Genomic DNA, 23,185 nt, shown 5'->3' with positions numbered 1-23,185 from the left:
AGTCGCGCGACGATCAATCACTTTCGAGTGACCGGCGCGACAGGATCATCGGGATCGAACTGCAGGCGTCGCTTCCGACAAAATCAGGCCTTTCAAGGATAAGGCGCGTCATTGAGCGGCTATTTTTACATCCGTACGATTAATGCCGGCGCGGACTCGCGGACGCCACGCCACGCCACGCCGACGCGACGCTTTGTTGTGGCCGATACGCAGACAGCAGCGGAAGGGCAATGCCGCTTTGATCACCCTTTATGACCAGCAAGGTGTTAAATCCTTTCTCGGAAAGGTTGACGCGTTTATGACGGAGGGACCGTTTTGCGTCAGGCACGCGTCGCTGACGACAAGCGCACATCCGCGCGCATTGCCGTCGGTTCATTCATGAGAGCGCGCTTCCTCGAGCACCCACACACACCTCTCACCTCGTCGCCGTGGCAACGCGACGTTATTTTCATTCATATACGTCGCGTCTCACGCACGCCAGAGATTCCTTACGCACGTGAGTCATACGCGGGGCGCCCGGTGTTACGGAATACGAGCGCACGGCGGGTAGTCGACTGTCGATCGTCGTCGAGATCGCGGGCCGTTAAAGCGTCGCGCGAGCTTACGCCAGACGTAACCCACTTCGGTCGAGGCACGCGATATCAATCGGACGTTAAAGCTCGGATCGGACGATAAAGCGAGAAGGAGAGACGAGCGAGAAACGAATGAGGTTCCACGAGTGGCAGTACCGCGCTGAGATTTGGCTCGGGGTAGGAAGGGCGCGAGACAAGTGCTTCCAGGCAAGTATTATCCCGTGATATCGTCGGGAATGTAGGTCACTCGAGATTAATGCGAGTGACGGACGTTACGTCCGTTTGGAAAAGTTACGCGAAAGGTAGACAAGAGCTTCCTTTCCGAACTTTCTCTCGTCGTTACCTCGGGAACGTTCTTACCGTTATCTCACCCGTACGGTACAGAGATTATCTTAAAATAACGACGATGAACGGACAACGGACCGACGACGGTGGAGAGGAAGGGGCTGAAAGTCGCGACTACGAAGCCGCGGGGTGGGAGATAAAATCGTGTTTCGCGCAAAGGACAGCCGGCGCGAAAGATCGCGCGACGTGTAACGCGACAGGCATGCTTTCAGAGCGGAATTAAAATTCCGGTGTTCACAGATAGGCTTTCTTAATGCGCGACCTGTGTGAGTCATTGCCTCCGCTGACTGGACAGAAGTCGGCGGCACCTAACGCACCGTTAAGGCCCTCGCACAATGCCGGGCAACGGGCAATAGTAACAGAATTTCCGACGCGTTGGATTTCTATTTTCTATTGCCTGTATCTGACCAATCACAATGAGTGGACCAATCACATTGGTTTTACATGGCGCTTTTAGTGATTGGTCAGGTTCAGGCAATAGAGAATGGAAATCCAACGCGTCGGAAATTCTGTTTCTATTGATGCCTATTGCTATTACCTGGCATTGTGCAAGGGCCTTTACGCTAGTCACGAGCGAGCGAGCGAGCGGAGCGGAGCGGAGCGGACCGGACTACTCATGCTACACTCTTACAATTAGCAATCGGCGCGCGGGATCGGCGGGTTTCTTTCTTCGTGTATGTCCTAATGACGTTCGAGCAAGTCCTTGTCTTTTTCCTCGTCCAAGTCATATCTCGTGTCCGGGTACAATCGCTTATCTCGCGGGGAACCGATTAGGCGACCGAGTTACTTTTCCTCACAATGATTCGTGTCCTCGCGATCCTATACCGTGTTCATTCCGCGGCGCTGCAACCTCCTTTATATTACAACATTCATTAATCCTCCGACAACTCTCTCTCCGATGTCCATTATAAGAAACGTATATCTGTTCTTTTTTTATTTGCAATCTGAAAATATCGGATCTCCAGAGATACTCGGCAGTGCTGTTTTGGTTCACGGAGATATGTCCGGAGCCGTTATTTAAATCGTTTAAAGGGAAACGCAGAGAAGGATGTATCAGACCGCTCCTCGAACGTCAGTTTTGATAAAACGCTCACGGTTTTTCCGAGTTAATTATCGACGCCAACAGGAGCGCGCGCGGCATCGAGACGCTCGTGCAGATTATTAATGAGCAAGGAAGGAACGCGAGCTTGATGAACAATCTCCATTTTTATGCACTCGCGTTTCACGATTTGCGTATACTTCGTTGAAAGAATATTTTAAAGTAAAGCAAAGCTCGTGCTCTTTTTTATTGTCAAATAGCTCGTGCATGCGTATGACTAGAGTTGCGTGAATAATGCGACATAATCGAGTGAGTAATGTCAGGTGAATAATCATTACGAACCGCAATAGGCGCAATTCCCCTCCCCTGCTAGATAATGTTTTTCCTCCAATTTGTGACGATGAATCAGACATTAATTCGACTAGAATCGCTTCTCACCCATCGCGTCCGGCTTTCGTTCCGTCGATCGTTGCGCTCGGTAGCCCACGGCATTAAATTCCGAACGGTGCCGCGGTGGTTCGAACGGTGCGTCGAATTAGTGTAAAAATCATGGGCGTTCGGGCACCGCCGCCGGTTAGATCGTTAACGAGGTTACGACAAAGAGCTCGAACGTGAGCTCGGACTATTCGGCGGAGTACTATTCACCCGCGGTCGCTCCAGGTCGCGTTTCTGCATCGGGAAACGAACGCAAATGCAGAACAAGGCAGAGAAGGAATGACAGAGCGGCTCGTGAGTGTTTGCGCCTGCCGGGGCGCAATAATAATGGAATTCCAGTCGTTATCCGTTTTACGCGAATTCGCGGAAACATAAAGTGTGCCAAGCATCTCGCGAGAGCTAGGCCTCGGACGTGTATCTCGCCCGCGGAAATCTCGTGTCTTTTTTTTTCCCCCGTCCACGCGAACACGCGCGCGCCGGCGGACACGGCTAGGTTCGCGCGAACTTTCGACTTTTAGGCACTTTTTCCGATAGTTCGTATAGCAAGTGTCGAAAGCAAAAATTGCCTCGTTTTCCCGCGAGTTGCCGTAACACCTCGAACGGAGCGGAAAATTAGCACTTGCGAGCGCGGGTAACACTCGCCTCCAGGAAGTATTACGACAACTTGCATCAACGCCGAGCGAGTCGACTTTACGACTCGGATGCTGAAGGACGAAGATATTATATCTATATATAAATCCATAAAAGTTCATATATATTAAATCGCGAAGAAACGGTTCGCGGATATAAGCCGCGTGCAGAGGCCGACAATGTAAAGTGGTACACGATATTGTTTTGAGGGAACAGTTGTATACGCCCGTAATTGTATTTCCATATACTCCGCACGTAACTGCACTCACGGTGCAATTTCGATTTTTACGAACTCCGACATGGCACGTCCGCCCGTTTACCGTCGCGCGATTATTATGGAACGCGCCGTCCGCTATTACTAAACAAAACGCACGCAGGGACCGAAGGAGATAGAGAGAACATTACCGTCCGCGGGAATACCTCTTTGCCCTGCGGAATTATCAGGATCACGGCCGTCACGTAAGCCATAGTACTTCCGAGAGAGCGAATTGAGGATTAAACACCGCGACTACAAATTTGTATCGGTTTTCAGCTGGCTGCGTCCTTCCCCGAAATTCCTTGGCGCGCAAAAAAATAGACAACGATAGATCCGTCTTACCGTAATGTATGATAATACGATGCGCCAGAAAGTGATGCATGGGATATAAATAAATCAAGAGAGAAAGCGGCTCCTTTTCTTGTTTTACGAGCGCGGCTGGATTATCGGAAAGAATATCGCCCGAAACGAGTACACGTGCCCGTTCTCCATTTCTTCTTCTTTTTTTCCTAATCATTACTTGGACAAACGGATTTGCTTGGACGGAGAAATGAGAAATACACGAGTCTTTCTCGGACGGCTGTATCCGCTTCGTGATATGATAGATCCGAATGTATTCTATGAATCGCTTTGAGGCTTTTTCGTCAGTTGGAAAGATATAATATGCAAACGCGTATGTTTTCCTTATCGAGAGGGTATTCCGAAAAAAAGGAAATAATTCGTGTAAAGTCACTGATAATATAATTTTTGCGAGATGTTTTGCGAGGCATACGATTCCACTTATGAATGCGCGAAAATAATATTTACGCATTGTAATGCGTTATCCGAAACAGAGATAATTTGGACATTAGGAAATTTCTACTGACGTTCGATACTGCTGGCACAATGCGATAACGACGCGGTTCCCCGAAACATTTCGTTATCTGTATTCCGGAAAACTATTAACGAAATGCGAAATCGCGGTCACGCCGAAGCGAACGTACGTTTTGCACCTGCATCTGACGCGCGCGGCGCGAGATTTCGTTTTCAGGTAAATACCGCGTCGTTATTGAGTCAGCGTCCCTCTCACTTTCGTGACGCGGTATGATCTCTTGTGATGAATCACGCCGTCTTTTTCACTGTTGTTGCTCCAGCGAGACGCGTCGACTACCGCTGTGTGCCTTTCGACTGCGATTTGCATTGGCATCCGTCTCTGCGCGAATTAATTATTTAGCGCGTGAGTTGGATTCGTCCCGACGCGACGGATTATTCATTATTCGCGAGGCGAGATCGTTGAAAATTTTTAATTACGTGGAACCTGACTTTCTACCACTTCGGGAAAATATACGCTTTACATTGTCTGATACCAGGAATATATATCAGCGAGTAGAGAGAATTGATACGGATCACAAAGTTAGATCTGAAACCGAACGGACGCACTTATCGATTCGTAACGCGAGCGCGCGAAGATAAAGGAAATCCCGGAATGCAATTTGGAGTTCGTGGAAGCGGAGTACACTCATACACGTTTCTGATAATGAATCAGTGCCGGTAGCCCCGCGAAACGTAATTGCGCAGGTGAGGTCACTCACTGCCATTTTATCTGAGCGGACAGAGGTATCCGCTCGCGTGCGTTTCGCTTTTCCTCGACGACAACGACGACGACGCCGACGTCGCAAAAGCCGCTCGCCCACAGCGCGATTACGGTTAGAAGCCTTTTCGCAGAATCGGGTCAGGCAGCTGTCGCGTACACCTCGGCCTCGGCACGATCCCGTCCCCTCTCCCCCGTCCGTTTCTTCGTTTACGATGGCACAACAAAGATCCGCGGTCACGTGTACACGGCGAACACCCACGCGAGCGCGAGCGCGCACACCCTCGTAAATGCACCGTTCGCGCCGTATATAATAGGCCCGGCGCGATCTTCCATTGTCCACTTACGGTCAAAGTCTTTCGTCGTAAGCGCCCAGTCGGATAAAAGCGCGGAGAAGGAGAGCGGACTAAGGCGGCCCGAGGGGACAAGGAAGAAGTCGCGTATGACGACACTTCTCCGGGGCCCAATGTCATCGGGGCCGCTATGCTTCCGCGAATTTATGCGATTATTATGCCGGCGGCTGGCTGGCGAACGACGGGACCATCAAGACCCGCCGAGAGACTCTAGGCGGGCCCCAACATCGCGACAGCGCTGAGGTCCGTTATAAACCGTTGTTATTACGTGATCGGGCAAGCGGATTGGGCATTCGTCTCGTCGACAGGATATTCCTCTCGATTGTGACGCAAAACATATGGAATTTTTTGTTTTTTTATAGAAATGATTGCGTGACGTTAATACGCGGACTGTTGCTACGCGAATAAATTAAAATGTCGCGTAAAATAAGTATTGATAGATCCAAATTCACACACAAAGCGGCATAATGGAACCGAGAGAACTAAATCTAACTGCCTAGAGCGGCGTGAATTTAACGGGCAGCGTTCTCATTATCAACAAGTGTCTAACTCGGAATCCCCCGAAAGACGCTAAATGAGGTGTCAATTCGCTGGCGCTTGACCCTGCTCGAAGGTTTAAAGGCCGCGGCAACACCACTTGCGTAACTGGCAGCCGGCAACGGCGGAGCACGAAATCGAGATAAGAATCGCGAGACATGCGCTCGTAACATCGACGCGAAAAACTTGCTCACCTGCCGCTGTTGCTGCTACTGCGACAGCGGCGTGACAAAGAACTGTCCTCACGCGATCGAGAAATCTGCGGTTTTCATCCGGTGCGGCCTCGCCGAGGTAACGCGAAGCGTCTTAGCCGCCGGACATTACCTTGACAAGTTGATCCTGACCGCAGCGGTGGTACGCAGTTACGATGTAGCTACATCTGAAATGTCGCTTCCGGTTTCCTGCACTTTGTTTTTCTTTATTTCATCTAAAACTCCTTCCTCCCCGCGCGCGCGCGCGCGTGTTCTTTAATTATATTATTAATGCATGAAATATAATTTTTAAATTATTGGAAATAATTTTACATATTTACGCATCTGTTTGGCATATATGTGATTTTTATTTGTTCAATATATTTTTCGGAATAGCGTGAGAATATTCTTCCTGCTCAAAGAACGCGGCGCTCAAGGTTTTACGAGCGCATTCGCCTCGCATTTCATTGACGCTCGGGTACCAGGCGGAAGTGAGTCGCCGCGCAAATCCGCAATTTCTACACGTCAGTTCGCAGGGAATAACGGCAGATAAGAGTGAAAGTAAATCAGGGGACTTTTTGCTCGCGCGATGCGCAACCGGTCGATTATTTTATTTATTTTGCGCCGTGTGCTCCTCACGCGGCGAGATAGTCGCGGGGCATGAAGGATACTCACTCTCGCGATAGTTATAAATCATACAGAGAGAGGTCACGGTGCAATAGAAACGCTGGAAACTGTATATCGCGCAAGCGGCGGCGATACCGATACGTATTCTTTGCGTTTCGTTCGATTGGAGAATTTATGACGTTCGGTTTATGATGTTTACACCGCCTGAGATAGCTGGTCTTTGTTTGACGTGTTAAACTTAAACACCGCTGTCTGTTGTCTCAAGTGTCATTTCTCACGTATACCGATTCCTCCGAAATTATGTGTGTACGTCTGCTAAGACGTGATTTATCGCGTCCCCTATTATCGGCTTTTACAGAAAATTACGCAAAAACGCTCAAAGCCTTTCCCACGTTTCCTCTGAAAAAAAAGGCCTCATTATCTCGACAAATACACCCTTTTCCATTCATCGATTCGATTTTCTCTCTCTCGCGCGCACGCACGCAGACATGCGCGGCCAGGCGTGCTCGCGGTAAATCCATATACGCACACACGGACACCGGTGAAGCAGCTGTTCCACACGCGTGGTCCACGACACGCGTGTGCGTGCGCTCTCTCGACGGCGGCGATTGGCGCTCGGCGCCGCGACGGCTGGACGGTGGGGATAAGGAAATGCGCACGGGTGGGACGGGACGGTGGCCACGATTCCCGCACACGGGGTACCGTGTTGTGAGTGAGTGAAAACCAGTCAGTCAGTCAGTCACTCAGTCAAGCGGCAGAGCGAGCACGCCGCGCGGTGGCTCGCCCACGAGCTCTTCTCCTCGCCCTTCGCACTCGGGGAAAACGAGAGAAAACGTGTGTGTGTGCGCCTCGCGCGGCGAAAACGCGGCGAGAGATCGAGGTTGCTCCTGTGTCGCGCGATCCCGAAAAATTTCACTGCCGTGACACTGCCCTTTTTTTAATACTGCCCCGATACGTTGTTTCCCTCGCGTATCGTAGAATCCCGCTCAACCCGCGATCGACGTTCAAATACCGTGATTTTCGCCTGGTCCATGCCAATGAACGTCTCCCGTATTATCAGTGCGGTGATCGATAGTCGGCGCAGTAGTAGTAGCAGCAGTAATAAGTCCATTCCACGTGACACAAGTGCGAAGCAGCAGCCGCGAGGATGCCCAGCCAAACCACCACGATCTTGCTCAAGTGCTCCATGGTGGATGTGCCCGCGCTCAACCACGTGAAGCTCAAATCTCTCTATGCAGTAAGTAGTGCGGATGCTGGGTGCTTCGATAGGCAGCCCAAGGGACGTAACGGTATGCCAGGACGACGTCGTCTGGTCGATCTCGCGGGATCGATGCCGCGGTGATGCCGTGAGAAGATCGAGTCCAGGCTATCTCGTGGTAACATGTATGTAGGGATCCCCCCTAAGCACGTGTTGCGCACAGCGTTCGTTTGTAAATTTTTTAATCGGTTTATTCAACTCGACTCCTCTGAGAGAGAAAGAGTACCAGGAGGATCGATATACATGACAATACCGAGCGTAATACTTTAACGCCCGTTTCATACATTTTATTCTAATTCTAATGACTAGCCGGATGTTATTGTGTCGGTGCTAAAACGCAGTTCCGCTGACCGAGTTCTTTTGTCAGTCGACTAAAAGTCTTTTTGGTGCCGGTCGAGTGTATAAATACCCAGCTTTCGCGAGTTGACCTCTGCTAGTGCTTGGTCTACACTCTACGCGGATTTTTACTCACTCACGATACACGCGTATAAACAGACGTGAGCACGTGTAGAAATTTACAAATGATACGCGATATATCCACGTCGCTCGCGAAACGTCCGACGAGACGTCAGACGATTCAGTTATCTGGTTATCTCTCTACCGAATCACCTCGAGGCTTCCCAGAAACGGCATTCATTTTTTTTCCGCGAATAAGCACGCGTGTGCATCGTCGCAGACCGAGCGAGACGACCGTACGCCCGTACGGACGGTCAGTCAAAGGGGAGAGAAAATGCGTGTGCGGTGCGTGTGCACCCACAGGCGTGCGCGTTTGCCGGCGGCGGTTCTCCGGAGGGCTACCGGCGACTACACGGGGTGGGAATAAAGGGGAAGGCCTGCCGCGTCGCGTCTGGAGATGTTTGCGCCTCATTAACGTTAACCTCATTCAACGCGAATGCAGATGCATTCACGAGGCAAGGCGCGCGTTCGTCTCCAGCAGTCTCACGCCTGGCTCTCCTCTCTCGTCGCATGACGAGCGCCAGCCTCGCGTGTGGGCGCGCTGAATATCGCGGCGGTTGCGTGTTTAGAGAGACACACACAGACAGCTTTTTCAGTTTATCAAGTCATGGGAAAATTTAATTGTCGAGGTATACGCATTTTTCCTTGAATCTACATTTGAAGGAAACGGAGAGAGAAAAGGGGAAGAAATATTTCAGAGAAGAAAATTAAATTTACTTTTGTATTCGCATTTTTTTTTCTACTCTGATGAATAAGCGGATCGTCTTCGCGTATCGTCTCTCCTTTCTTCGAGAACCCCCCCGTTGCGAGAATCTCTCTTCACAATGCCGTGGCACGGTCTTCAACAGGTATAAACGCGCCACTGCGTTGCTGCACCAGCAGGGAGTGCAACGTGAGCTAATCACAACGCGCTGCTCGTCGTACGGTGTATCTCGCATTGACAAACGGACAATGGACTTTCATTGCAAACGCAGAGAAACTGCGCCGCATTGTTCGCCGAAGCTGAAGATGCGGAAACTTGAAAAGGTTTCTCAACCACGAGAAAATCCCGTTTGTCGAAATCAACGTAAATTATTAAAGATCATCGCTGCAATTATTAACACACATTTCCCGAAAAGGGGAGAGATTTTCCCCCTCTCTTTCTTCTTTCATAATATACACATAATATTTATATAATTTACATGTGTAATTTAAAGTGACAACAAACCTGTTATATTCTGCACGGGGAGGGGGGGGCATCGCGTATCACATCCGTAAGTGATAGCGTTCGATTCGCAGAAAGTGACATTTTGAATTATCTCTACGAGAGCTATAACGCCTAACGATAACCTTGTTAAAGCTCGAAATACATATACTTTGTCCTTATAAAAGTGCTCCCGCGTTTGTCAGTGCGGGATAGCGCTTTGATAGCGTATCACCTTTATTGTACCTATTATGAAGGCTTGCGATCCAATCTGTGATGAATTATCCATTAGATGCGATCGATTTCGCGCGACGTACACACAGACAGAAAGAGGAGATAAAAAGAGAGAGAGACACACACACACACACACACACACACACGAGATACAACGGGATTGCTCGACGAAGATTAACCATTCGCCTCGCGCGTCGTCTATGTTCTAAATATAAAGAGACAAGCCCGTTCCCTCGGCAGGAGGGAAAAAGACTACGATAAGACTCAATCGCAGGAGCTTTGGAAAGATCGAAAAATCAAACGCGTCTCGTTTGTGCGAGCCCGATAATGAAAGTGGAGTCACGCTTTTCGCCTTCCATCGATCGATTTCCCAGAACTGTATAAGATCAAGATATCTTAATATTTTGATTGTAAGAGATTTACAAATTGCGCAAAAGTTATATTATTCTCGAGATAAGCTAACGCGATAATCTAAAGATTAAGAGGAATTCTAGACGGAGAGAACGTAATACTTTCTCCTAATTTGTTTAATCGCAGATACAAGCTTGATATATATTCTTAACATATTCAGATTTATCAGACAGTTCACTAGATCTCCGTTCTGCTACTCCGGATTGATTATTGGAGGAGATAGCGGGGCCTGCGAAATAGGATCTGTACTTAACACGTGAGAATGCAGTTCACCAAAAATTCTCAGTAGCGAGCGACGGGGTTAAGGGGGGGGGAAGAAAACCACGCTTGTGCACGCGTTTCTAACGCATGGCCACGTGGATGCTCTGAATGCGTCGAGTGGTTCCTGGCCCCATTTCCGTGCAAAAAAAAGAGATGGATAAATTATCTGGTCGGAAATTGGGTATCGCAATATCGCCGCGTTATCTCGGATAACGACGGCGCCGCGTACGTTTACAGTCGAGATACGATTATCGCGATCTTATCGCGACGGAAAACGAGCGCGAGAATCTCCGCGCGCCGGGATCGTCGCGTCGTCGGTGCAGTCACGCGCGTGCCGCTTTTCCAGGCCGCGCGCGGCGGAAATTTTTCCTCGCCTCGAGACGAAAGAATGCGCTTCGTGCGTGACAGATCTTGTTTACTGAGCATCGTCGCTGAGACCAGCGAGACCTCGGACGAAGCTAAAATAACGGAGCAATGCAGCGCTGTTAAATCACATGATGTGCAGGCATGAGACTTAATACACGCCATTGAATATTGCGGATGTGTGTTTTACGTAATTACTAATTGTGAGAGGTGGATTAAAGTGTTTTTACTTTTCGCGAGAACGCGAACTTTCGCGCGGAATCAAATATACACTATCGTCGCTTCCGAATATATCCCGCCGAAGACTGGCCTCGGGATAGAAATTATGAGCCTTCGGGCCATCCGGTATCGCTCGGGCGGCTGGTATCGCTTTAATTCGATAACCTGTTTCTTTTTTATACGTCGGGTCCGCTCTCACGGCACAGACGCTCCTCTTCGCCGCATCGCTGTTCGGTCCGATTTTTTCCTCCGCTGCCCGACCCTATACACACGCAGTACCGAGTGACCAGGTCGGGCCCGTGGCCGTGAAAGTTCTCTGTTTCACTACGTGAGCCCCGCGTCACGGCCGTGCTCGCACGTCCTTCCGATGGCAGCGGACCCCCCGATCGGAGGGGTCCGACGTGTCGTATGCGGCGAGCTTGTGTGTTCGAGGAAAGGAAGAAATTTTCGAAAGCGATGACGAGCCTTTTCGAGCGGAGCGACGTGACGCGATCTTATTTGAGAGCGAGCCGCATAACGTCTTTATTGCGTCGCATTGCATCGCGAAGGTACGAATTTGGCTTGAAATGGCGTAGGGGAAAAAATATATCTTTATAAACTGTAATTGTTACAAATTATACACACATGTTCCAACTTTCGCCTCGGCTCTGTTTCAGTTTCAGAGATTCGGCGAGATCTCGTCGAGTAAATCTCTGCGACCCCTATTTCGCGGTTCAATAAAGCGATTCGTCGACGAGCAAACACTCAACTCATACTCGCACAACAGACAACGACGACTCTTGAGCACGACCCCTTTTTCTATTCTGGTGCGTGCACGTCGACGCCTGCTCGTCCACGAGTTTTTTATATTAGCTCTCTCTCTTTTTCACGCGCGTGTTTGCAGCTCTCTCGGGGCGCACTCTTCCTCGAGATTCGCTCGTCTTCGAGGCCGGCTACGTGAGCTGAACCCCATTGTTGGCCGATCTACAGTGAGAGGAATTTCTAGGAGCGGAGAAGCGTCATTATGCGTTATGCACAAGCAAGAAATGATTGACTCACGAGATCATTGCAGAAAAATGATTGCATGACCGACGCTCGTGATCTCGCTGACAGTTTCGAGAGCGCCGATATTGTAGAATGTAGATGTTGTATTACGTATAGCGTCTTTTACATTACAAGTCGCAAAATTCAGTCTTGAGATTATTTTAACCGATCTAACTACTCGATTGTTATAAAAGAAGAAAATTCGTGTCTGTAATCTGATGATGCAAAGATCGATGACCGACGCGTCTGATGACGCAAGAAGGATAAATATTTTGCGGCGAGCCTCATCCGCGTAATGTCGTAACGTTATAGTTTGCGGACGGAATGGTATCGTGCGTTGCGGTCGTAAATCTTTTCTAATGCGGTTAATATAGAATACGATATCTGGATTATTCATGAGTGTATTCACCGTTAGTCGGAAGTCTCGCGTTCGATCATAAGCAGAAGGTTAACAAGTCACGCGTGAAACTTATCGGTGATTTGTAAAGGGTATCCCGATAAGCGAGAAATGTACCCGACAATGAATAGATCCACACTTTCCACGTCATATCTCGCGGTTTTTAATAACCGCATGCTGCTTTGATAACTCAGCTGCTCCGAGCGTGCGTGTTGCTCCGCGCGCTCGCGAACACGCTCTCAGACCAACTCGCAATCAGCTGATTTGTCACGCGTCGAAAGTGTACATGTTTGAGAGCTGTGGCGCAGAACGACGGTCTTTTTGCATAAATTGATGCCTCGGCGCGCAGCTGTACTGCTCTCTTCTAATCCAAAGGCGCGTCAATGCCGTCAATTATCTTCTGCGTTTGTTCATAACGAGGGCAAGATGTTTTCACTTTCTACGTTTACGTGTGCATGCGCTTGTTGTACAAGCCTGTGTGCCTTCTTACGCTTTATGTCGATTTCTGCGCCAAGCTTGGTCGAAATAACGCGATGTTCGTTACACGTGCACTTGGGCTCGCATTTATTGGCCCGCCTTTCCTCGATTATCACGCGATTCATTCATCGGCAGAATCTTGAACGTTTCTCTTCCTTTTCATCCTCGAATCGTGTGAATGGTTTTGCAAATAGGTCAGAATCTTAATAGAAACTTAACTAAGTGTACGTCGCTAATGCCGGGAGCAGTTTCTCCAATCGATAATCAACGACTAATTGGCATTTGTGAAAACGTCCCAGCCGCGTTTGCGCACGTACGACGACGACAACGACGACGACTACGATTGGCAAACGTCCCGATGAAAAGGTGGCGGTTACAAGTGGACGTAAACGCGGACGAGGTACTTTTACTCGCTCTTGAGGAAAAATGGATAATCGCCGGCGAAGAAATCGATTCGTCGTAACTTCGCGCTCGATTCAAATCACTCGATTCGTTTCGCTAAAACGGCGCGATCTCTCCGATTCCTTTTCGCATGGGAGCGGAATATTTATCACAATATGCGGCCTAACGTAAATTCGAAGCGCTGAGAACGATTAAGATGCAAACATGCACGTACCTGTATCACGTAATAATTTTTATTTAACGCGACTGAGAGAGATATATATTATTTACAAAATTTACAAATTATTTTACTTTCACGGCGGAGCCGTTACATGATTTTTATGCATTGTGACAGTTCTTAGCCTGACGGCGGCGTGCATTGCGAGCGCCGGTAACTGTATTTCGCTCGCCGCGCACGTGAGACAATTGGCTGTTGGCCTACATCTGAAAAGTTGCGATTGCTTACGATCGTGTCTTTTGCATAAGTGCCTCGTAAAGGTGCTCGATGGGCTCTCTTGTGGGTTATTCTATTCAAACCTCGCGATCGAGAAATAGATTTTTTTATGAGCGTGCGCACATAACTTGTGCATATCTATTCAGAAAAACAAGTATTTCCGCGGTGATTGTTTTTTCAGATCAATCATCGCTGAAAGCAACTCACGTCAATCACGTCACTTTATAAACCGATCGATTTATCTTCGTACGATAGCAGGGAGGTTCACGTTTGCTCGTTCTAACGTCCTTGACCCGCGATTTTTTCCCCCGTGATTGATATCGCAGCGCGGACGTCCCTCCGACGTTTTCCCGTTGCCCAACGCGAGAAAAATTCTCCAACTGATAACAACTGACTACTGTCGCTTCCACCGGCTGAACTTCGCATCTTTCTCGCGAGTAAAAGCGAGCCAAACAACGCTTAATAATTGGAAAGCTACCCGTGGAAAGCTGCTCTGAAAATTACTGTTTCACTAATATTGTTAGCTCGATACAAACTTTTTTTTCCTCGTTACAAGTGTGCCACCGAGATCGGCAGCGTAATTGTGGTGGTGTAATTTAGTGCAATTTTAAAATGTAATCTCTCAGGCGTAATTTTCGGGTCATATATTCCTTGGCGCGCTTTCGACATGTTAAAAGATTGATGAAACTTGCTCCCGTGCATGCTTTCATATCTCGGCAGCTTACGGCGGACTTTTGTCGGCGGTGAATTATTGAGTTCGATATGGCCCGGGCGTTATTCGAGATTCTAAAAATTCCGCGACGAGAGATCGCTCGGTGATGCGAAAAAAAGAAGAAAAGATGGAAATTCCGTTCCGCTGAATGTCGCAACGCGAGAAATCGTAAAATTATAATGCATCTCTGGCATCGTCGTGCTCGTCATCTCAGTTACGGAGAACAGTCATCGAGGCTGATATTCCGAGAGCAGCACGTGAGTGGCTTGCGGAATTCGACGTTATTACGAGCTTCGTCGCGATGCGCAGTTACCAGCATTATCACATCAACTTTAATTTATTTAGGGTAAAGAAACTCGTTGTAAGTATAACGGTAACTATCTTTATTTATCAGATAATATTCGCCAAGCAACGTGTTAGGATTACGTGAGGACAAGGCGAGGCGTTTATTACGAAAATCTCGTTTTCCCGCAGGAGAACACAGCGCGGACAGCTGCAGCTGCTGCCCTAAGTTTAGTCTTTGTGCCGCTGCAGGTTGGCAGGTGCCTGATACGAGATACATCTGCTAACCTGCACGTGTTCGCGCGTCCGCGTGTGCGTGCGTGCGTGCGTGCGTGCATCCGTGCGCAGGTATACGATCCCGCATGTTCGGATTGAGGCGCGCGAGGTCGACGAAACCTCGACGAGCCGGTGTGCCGACGAGCCAGCCGATCTTCTTGTATGCAGGTTTGGGAGGCAAATCTGTTCACCTGCCGCTATCGCTAGGTGTGCCGGGCCCGACCGTGCCGGGCGTGCAGCCAGGTGCCCCGAGAAAAATCAAGAGCCACGAAGTCCACCGGTCCCGAGATTAAGGTTTGCCCCTGAGCGAGCGTAATGATAGGGTGCCGCGCTGGGTGGATGAGAGAGTGTCCAACTTTATCGTACTTCTTTTTTTCTCTTTCTCTTCCTGTCCACCGCTATTTATATACGGGCGAATTTCGCCTCGCGACACGTTTGCTCATGCTCAGATAAAAATCACGATCAACCACTCATTTTTCAATTCCTTTTATTCGCAGAAGCCTCGCTTTCTTTCCTAAATACATTGTATATAAATATATGTATATATAAATGGTCACGATCCTCAGTAATGAGGGACCGAATTAGAATCTAAGTCTTAGATGATGATGATGATATATAAATATAAAAGCGAGATCTACCTAGCGATAAGACCACCTTTTTTATTTTGTTGAGATGGCTATTGTAAATTTTTATACAATTCTTATTCGCTGTTATCCATCTCGCGAGTAATCCTAAAGTAGGATATCTCCCGGGCATTATAATACAGCGAGAAACCTAAATTTAGCCCCCTTTCAAGAGCTTTCTGTTCGTCACAAAAGGATCCTCTACGACGTCGTTTTGTGTCGTCGTCTCTCACTCTGCGGGAACTACATCAGTCATGCATTATATGGATAATCTAAATAGAACTAGCGGGTCCTGCTACTTCTCACGCATTCAGTTACTTGAAATTTAAGCTTTCCCCTTTTTACGCGCGCCTTCCTGTTTCTCTCCTCCACCCACACACTTCCCTTACGCTTTTTGCCCCGATATATCCGTTCGTGATTCTTTCTACCGAGGGTCGAACTTCTTCTATTCACGTCGCGCGACCCCTCCTTGTCCATTAAGGCTGACCTAAGGCAAAGAGAATCCATCTCAGGTATCAGTGCTTTCTCATAATCACGCAGATGGGAAATTCGGCCATCTGTCGAGTGAGTTAATCACGAAGTGGCAAGGATAAAAAAATTAATATAAGCTGTTAAAAATCTATATTAATACTATAATCTCTCGACGATGATTCTGTGCACAATTTCGTCACATTCTTAATAATTACGCATATATCACGAAGGAGTGCTCTTAATTAACGGATAATCCGTGAGTACATTCGGAAGAAAGCTCTTCTATCACAGGACCGTTGATTGATGATGGGCGTTCCTCGTGACTTTCCTCGATGATTTTCTTTTCGAACGTTTTTCGTACGCTACTCGCATTTCCACCGTCAACTGGGAAAGAAGGTAGAACGAATGTTGCTGGGTGCAATCGACATGTTTCGACTACGTACTGGTATCGATTTTGTAGAAAAAAAGCGCGCACCGTTGCGTAGATACGTACATTGACCTGCCATCCGTACAGTGACACAAGGTTGTCCACCGGTGTGACATTGACAATGGTACGAACAGGCAGGTCTAATGAACCTCCTGCGTCGTTCTCCCCTCTTTTCCCCGTGACTTCCTGTCCCACCTATGTCATAGATCCGTATTTTGACCCGCACATTTAGCATTAAAATGACTTAGCCAGCACAGGTAAAGTCAGATGATTACGTAATACGTAATACATATGTTTGTTGCTTAAAAACTTAAAATATTGTTACATCAATGAAATTTATTCATGCATCCCGATATAAGATCAACCTAGACTGGAGAAAATCGATAATTTAAGAAAGAAGTTAAATTGGCTCGATCTCTGCGAGCTCCGGATGTAAATAACAGTATTAGAATAGTCTTGCTGGAGCTGTCACTGCTTACAAATGATTTTTGGTTTCTGATTACCGTTCCCTGTATTCAGTTTGAATAAGCTTATGTTACATGATATATACGGGTCTTGTTCATTTCGCAAGTGCCGCGCGTGCGTAAATATATGTGTTGACTCTAGCTTAGTCTACAGTTCTTCTTCTGCTCGATCCGAAACGCAATAATATTGTAGGAATATTAAAAAATTAAAATTGTTTATATGAATAATTGTTTATTCAGCATATAAAAATTTATAGATTTAATTTAGCGTTCCCGTTTGAAATCCATTGACTTCCCATTGACTTGCTTCAATATTAAGGGTACAGCGTAATCGAGAGTTCGCTAATTGGAGTTTACTTTAGCGACACGGTATCTCAGTTCCGTGCCCGCCTAGATGGAAGTCTAAGCCGTTGGACCTATTTTCCATTGTTGAGTGGAGCTGATGATCTTCGATCCCATCAACGTGTTCGATGCGATCGCGTAGGTGCTTGACCGCGTTCTTTATGCAACGGTCTTTTTTTTTTTTCATTGGGGTCCAGGGTCGCCCTCCAATTAAACATCGATATATAATTACAGACTCGCGTATAATTAGGGGCGGACTCCGCCGGTCTAAGAATACATCGATTTCTGTCACTGCGCATTAGCCGCGGGGTCACTGCACCGTTTATAAAACGTTCCGTAGATCCCGATGGCGAATTATAAATCGTCTGTAATGAGTGCGCCGCCTTTGAACCGTTACATGCTTACAGTTAATTCTCATCGTGGCTGTACGTAGCGGCGGCTACGTTGCTCTTTTTGCAAGTCGAGAGGAAGAGTTCTTTGGCGATTCGGAATAAGTACCGCATGAGAGAAACGTACCCGCACATTTTTCAAGATTCTCCATCCCGCTTTATAAAACGATCCGTAACTTTGATCAATGCAGCATTGGATGCACCATTTGCGATACGGCGTTTGTATGCGCGCCGTACCACATTTGCAGCGAGGCGAATCTATCGCGCTCCATTGTCCGACACTAACGAGACGAGCTTTAATTATTCTTACATTGTTTTGCAAAGCAAAACCGTTTACAGCCGTCCGATTGTTCCCCGACGTGCCGAGACGATTTTCTGTATTCTCTTCGTCGAATAAACGTTATTTACGCGCAAAAAGCGCGTCGCGACGCGTCGATATTTTTTCGTGTTCCACTAGCCTGATTCCGTTTCGCCCGCGAAAACCGTATCATTTATACGCGTCGAGCATTTATCTGCCTCCCCCGAACACTAAAATCTCGAAATATCGCGGACGAATCTCTTTTAGACGTAGCAATTTGAACAATCGCAGATTCTAGGTTTCTAAAAAGAACCTTTTCAAAAGGCAACAAAGCTGCAGGATATTTATTACCGGGTATATCAAACACTGGAGTCGTGATCCCATCGAAGAGGATCGCACGATGAATGAGAGCGCAGCGTCAGAATCGTAATCGCCCGCGGCGTCATTTCTTCGGCGCACTTATCGGCCGCATATCGCGGACGCGCGCTCGCGGCCCGCACACGTGCAGCGATGCGCATCCGCACACGTGTCCCGTCAACACCGACGCGCGCGCGGCTCGGCTTGCGCGCCCCGAAGCCACCCACGTTAACGCTTTGTCTCCGATTGCTAAATCGCGTGTTTGGTCTACGGACGAGAAAGGGAAACGAGAGGACTCGCGCGAACGGATTGCGGTAGGCGAGAATAGGCGAGTCGAAAAGTGATTGCGCAATTTAGCCTGGGCGGAATACCGAAATAATTAAGCGGCGAAGCGCGACGAAGACCGTCGCGAGATAGCGGACAGAACTTTGCGAGGAGACGTAAAATAATTAGTTTTTATTTTCACTTCGCGGCGACCTTAATATAACTCACCGAAGATGTGGGTCAGTTAATTGATAAAATTGTTTCTTCAAGCGCGAATGCTCTGATAGATAATTTCTCAACAAAGTCTCCGAAACGGAGTTGAGATACAGCACGACGGAATGCTCGTTAAAAGACGTTCAACTGTAATCACGAACTCTATAATTTTTATAAAGCATTTTATGGTAAAGATAACTAGTGCAACAAGTTGCGTAACGTATATTACATTAAACTCGACTGTGTCAAGAATTGATTCTTTAATTATTTAGAGAACTGCGAAGCCCAGCTCGCTATAACTAACGTTCGTTCTTTCTAATTACAGAGTCCTGGAACGTTGCACAAGGATGTCGGCGGTGCTGGTACGAAGGTCAGCGAGAAAACCATCGGTGGCGTCGGCACTGCGACCCTCACCACGCTCTCCTCCATTAATAACGCATCCAACACCGGCCGTAATAAAAACAACCCCGTATCTCACGAGGTAAGTTACAACGCCGATCGTCGGGAAGGACGAGAGCGAGAGATCCTCGGCGTATTGATCGTAGCCGGGCGATATGTCATCCCGGGCCCCGTAGATGACTTGGATAATTAACCGGTCCTGCGCTTGAATTTATTGCCCATTAATCCGCTCGCATTCGCGATCGGGCGGGCCCCCGTGCATGTGCGCGCGTGGAATCGGCCCAGCCTTTCCGCCTTGCGATATCTACAAGCCCTGCGCCTGTGTGTGCGTTCGCACAGGCACATGACATTATTCAGTGCATGACTTATTGGACGCAGCATGAAGTACCGTTTACAGTTTAGTTCTACTTCTGCTGCTGTCGCACCGGCAAGGAGAGTTGAATGGTCTACTCCGTTCGCGCACAATATAAAGGAACCTGAACGATGAAAGTGTTTGTCTCGTCTCGAAGTTTTCCCCGAAGAAATTTTCTTTTTAACGAAGATTCGCCATTTATCTGGTGATGTAAACGGAAAAAGAGCACGATGAATTGTTAATCAGCATCCGCGAGACTTTATGCCTCTTTTCGCGCCTTTGTTTAGGAACGGTGCGACGTGAAAGCGGAACAACTCGCGCGGAATAAAAAAAAAACTCGATCTCGCCGATGACGCGATCGGGAATCGTTCACACGATTCGTCTGTTATCACGAGGGCACAATGTGCACGCGCACGTAGGATTTTATTGGCCATTGTTAACGAGGAAAATTGTGCCGGCGCGGCGCGCGTCGACGCGCGCCCGCGTGCGTTTATCGGGTATCCGCATAAATTTATAGAGTAGAACTCGCTATCGGCGGCGATCGCGGCGAAACCCGCGGCGCGGCTCGTCGCGCGATTTTTGTTAACGGTTTTATCGGGGATTTACGGGACGGGAAGGGAAATTCTCTCTTGAGAGAGAGAAGTGGTCGTCGCGGACTCGCCCGCGACGCTACTCGGACGGAACTAATTGAAAATTGTTGCCGTCGGCTACCTGTTAGGTCGCGATAAATTGTGTCTCTGACGTGCGCACGCTACGACTACTCTTGTTCCATTGCCGTTTCGACGAAACCGTCACGAACTAGCTGAAACGGTATCAATTGCTCGCGCGCACAATTTCGTCGTCCTTCGGCGCGCAAAATGGCCAGGTAGAATTGCAGTGTATTGTTGTATCTGTGACGGTAGCGAAGCAATTAGAAGCCTCTTCTTCGAGCTGAAACTGATATCTTAACGAAGTTTTTAATCATTAGTTTTTAACGAGGACCAACCTGTTTAAGCGAATCAACGCTGTTAAATTTGTGGTGTGAAATTATGCTCAATTTGAGTCAATTTTCAATCATTTCTATAGATCGCCACTGCTCCTACTCTCAATATGTCGTTAATTTAACTAACAATGAAGTTAAAATACTATTTTTCTGTGTTAAAATAATAAATTTCAACACACGTGGTAATTAAAATTAAAACTAACAAAATGTTATTTAATCCAAGGTATCGGTTTTATTCTTGTTCCTGAAATAGCGTATCATGTTTCCTTTGCTGAACTTTCTTTCGTTAATTGAATTTACAAATGAATGAAATGAAGTTTTTCTTCATAAGGTATCACGTTGGTATCGTGTCAACGATATTGATATCATCGCTACCGACCGCAGTCAAGATCCGACGCGTATTAATCGCCTCGCCAAACGCTCATTAAGAATAGGTACAAAAAATTTTCTTTTCAGCCTGCTGTGGTCGACGCCACTGGTTAATTTGCTCACCCGCGAACTGTCATTACGCCTGTCGCGGCCTCGATTCCGCCGCTATATCATTTCTTGCACCTCCGTGGGACAAATCGCCACGTCACCGTCGTTTGTCTCCCTTAATGCTCGGCGCCTTTTTTTCGCGAGTTCATTACGTGACCGAGACGATCGGATTTCCTTGCGCAACTGTACGCGATCGCGCGATCCCTCATGCGCGTCGCGGTTTTCAGAAGCGGTTCGTGCATAAATATACGTATAAGCAGGAGCAACCTGTACACGGATACTTTTTTTTTACCTCGCGGATTGTTGTCACGCGGTTAATGCGCTTACGTTTGCATGCACCTCTTAGAGACGAAAAAGACGCGGTTCACCGTTACCGGCGCGTTGCACGCGATACATGTATTGCGCCGCGGTTTATCGAGCTCTCGGACTAATTCGTACGTGAATTTAGAAAGTCCGGCGCGCGAGATTTGCAGCTAATTGTTGTATCACGCTTGTGCAACTGCGACGGGCGCGAAAGCCAACGTTCGCCTCTCCGGTTACCGTCATTTTGTAAAACGAAAGCGCTCATTAGCCGGTTGACTCGAGGCGCGGATTGACGCACTCACCTGACAGAGAAATTACGTAGCTTTTACGTCTTACCTGCATTGATTCTTGTTCATCTTTTTCGATCGTTTTCTTAATCACGGTAGTCATATCGCAATTTATTGATAATGTCAAAACTATTTTCGTCCGTGTCAGTACTTTACACGAGTTCTCTGATAGATAATGATAATAATACCCGTTCAGTTGATATTGATAATAGATATTGATCGTTGGAGTCTTACAAGGATAGGTCGATTATAAATGCTCTCGTCTTTAGCAAGTTCAGGAGATAACTTCGGCATAAATGGCTCGTATAAAACAGTGCCCTTTCCGGAGAGACAAGATATGAGTCACGTCTCTTCGAGACATCGTCGAGTGGCGTGGCGTAACAAAGATAAGACCATAAATACTGGCTAATCGGAAAAATAACGGCTCGTAGGCGTACCGCTCTATAATTTTACACTGAATTTCTTTAACCTTCCATTTGAGAAATCATTTTCTGCAACTTTTACATGCTAATATACTGCAGAAGTCACACAACTAGTAATCCAATATTTTACGATGTAATCTAATTAGCGTGTACGGAATATCTTGCGCAGTAGATACTTACGTAAAGCAGCTATGATATTCGCGTTCTCGTGATAATTTATACGTAACTTGTCGGATAGGTTTACAGGCCCCGCCAAGGGACACGGAATCACAGACCGCGTGTTCGTAACGCTCGCAGCGATTCCATATATAGATCGTTCGATCGGAACATCGGGAGTTCCGGCGGCAATGCACAGTTTGGAGATAATTTATTATTAATTTGAGCTTTATTTAGATAAATTTAATTATCAACGCGCGTGTAAATGTCAATGCAATTGAATCCGAGCTATCTCATCCATGCAAATGCCTCGTGTGTGTGCTCTTTAAAATCGAAAGAGAGAGAGCAGAGGAATGCTTGGGCATACGCCCAATACATAGCGTACATACGTATGTTATGTAACCGTATGCGGTTTGCTCCGCTAATGTTTGTATATCAACGATTGTTTCGGATTCCTCGTTGACGTGCATCGGTACACCTCGCCGACACCGCCGATCGCTCTAATCACAATTGGAGGGTGTCCAATTCTGTATACAGGGATAATTCTGTTAAATCTATATCTGTGCTCATAATAATATGAACAAAAATAATAATTTCGTCGCACCGACGATTCACTCTTATATTGGTTACAGTTCATTGAGGCCGAATCATAGCTGAATATTGATGAAGTTTTTCCTCCCTGAAATAACAAAAATCAAATCCGCATTGGTCAACGATTCACCAAGAAATCTGTTTAATTTCGAGAGAGAATTTTACATGATGTATGCTTTGTATACTTTGGTTATATTTTACATTGTTTTACGCGATAATTGAATTGTTGGCAAATTTTATTTGGCCATTTTGTTTCGCTTTGTCTCGTGTGGACATCATGAATTTGCGATTTGTGCCACGGAGGTCTTTAATTTCGGGCGATCCAAAAATGGAGTTACAGCGATTTGGAACGCAATTGGCATTTCTCTTCTCTCTCTCTCTCTCTGTCTCTCTCTCTCTCTCTCTCTCTCTCTCTCTCTCTCTCTC

At 47.4% G+C, this 23,185-nt stretch overlaps 1 protein-coding gene across 1 annotated transcript in view; it reads left to right on the top strand.

Moving 5' to 3' along the window:
* LOC112454384 overlaps positions 1–23,185 on the top strand; it is a 120,113-nt gene that overhangs the window by 78,281 nt on the left and 18,647 nt on the right. The window contains exon 3 of the mRNA XM_025015743.1: positions 19,116–19,271. Within this exon, the coding sequence (XP_024871511.1) occupies positions 19,116–19,271 (156 nt within the window). The remainder of the gene's footprint in view (positions 1–19,115; positions 19,272–23,185) is intronic.

This window comes from Temnothorax curvispinosus, unplaced genomic scaffold (assembly GCF_003070985.1).
Source record: "Temnothorax curvispinosus isolate PA1 unplaced genomic scaffold, ASM307098v1 QBEX01005011.1, whole genome shotgun sequence".
Classification (NCBI taxonomy): Eukaryota; Metazoa; Arthropoda; class Insecta; order Hymenoptera; family Formicidae; genus Temnothorax; species Temnothorax curvispinosus.
Note: the sequence above shows the minus strand (reverse complement) of the source record. Positions and strands in the feature narration are given on the sequence as shown.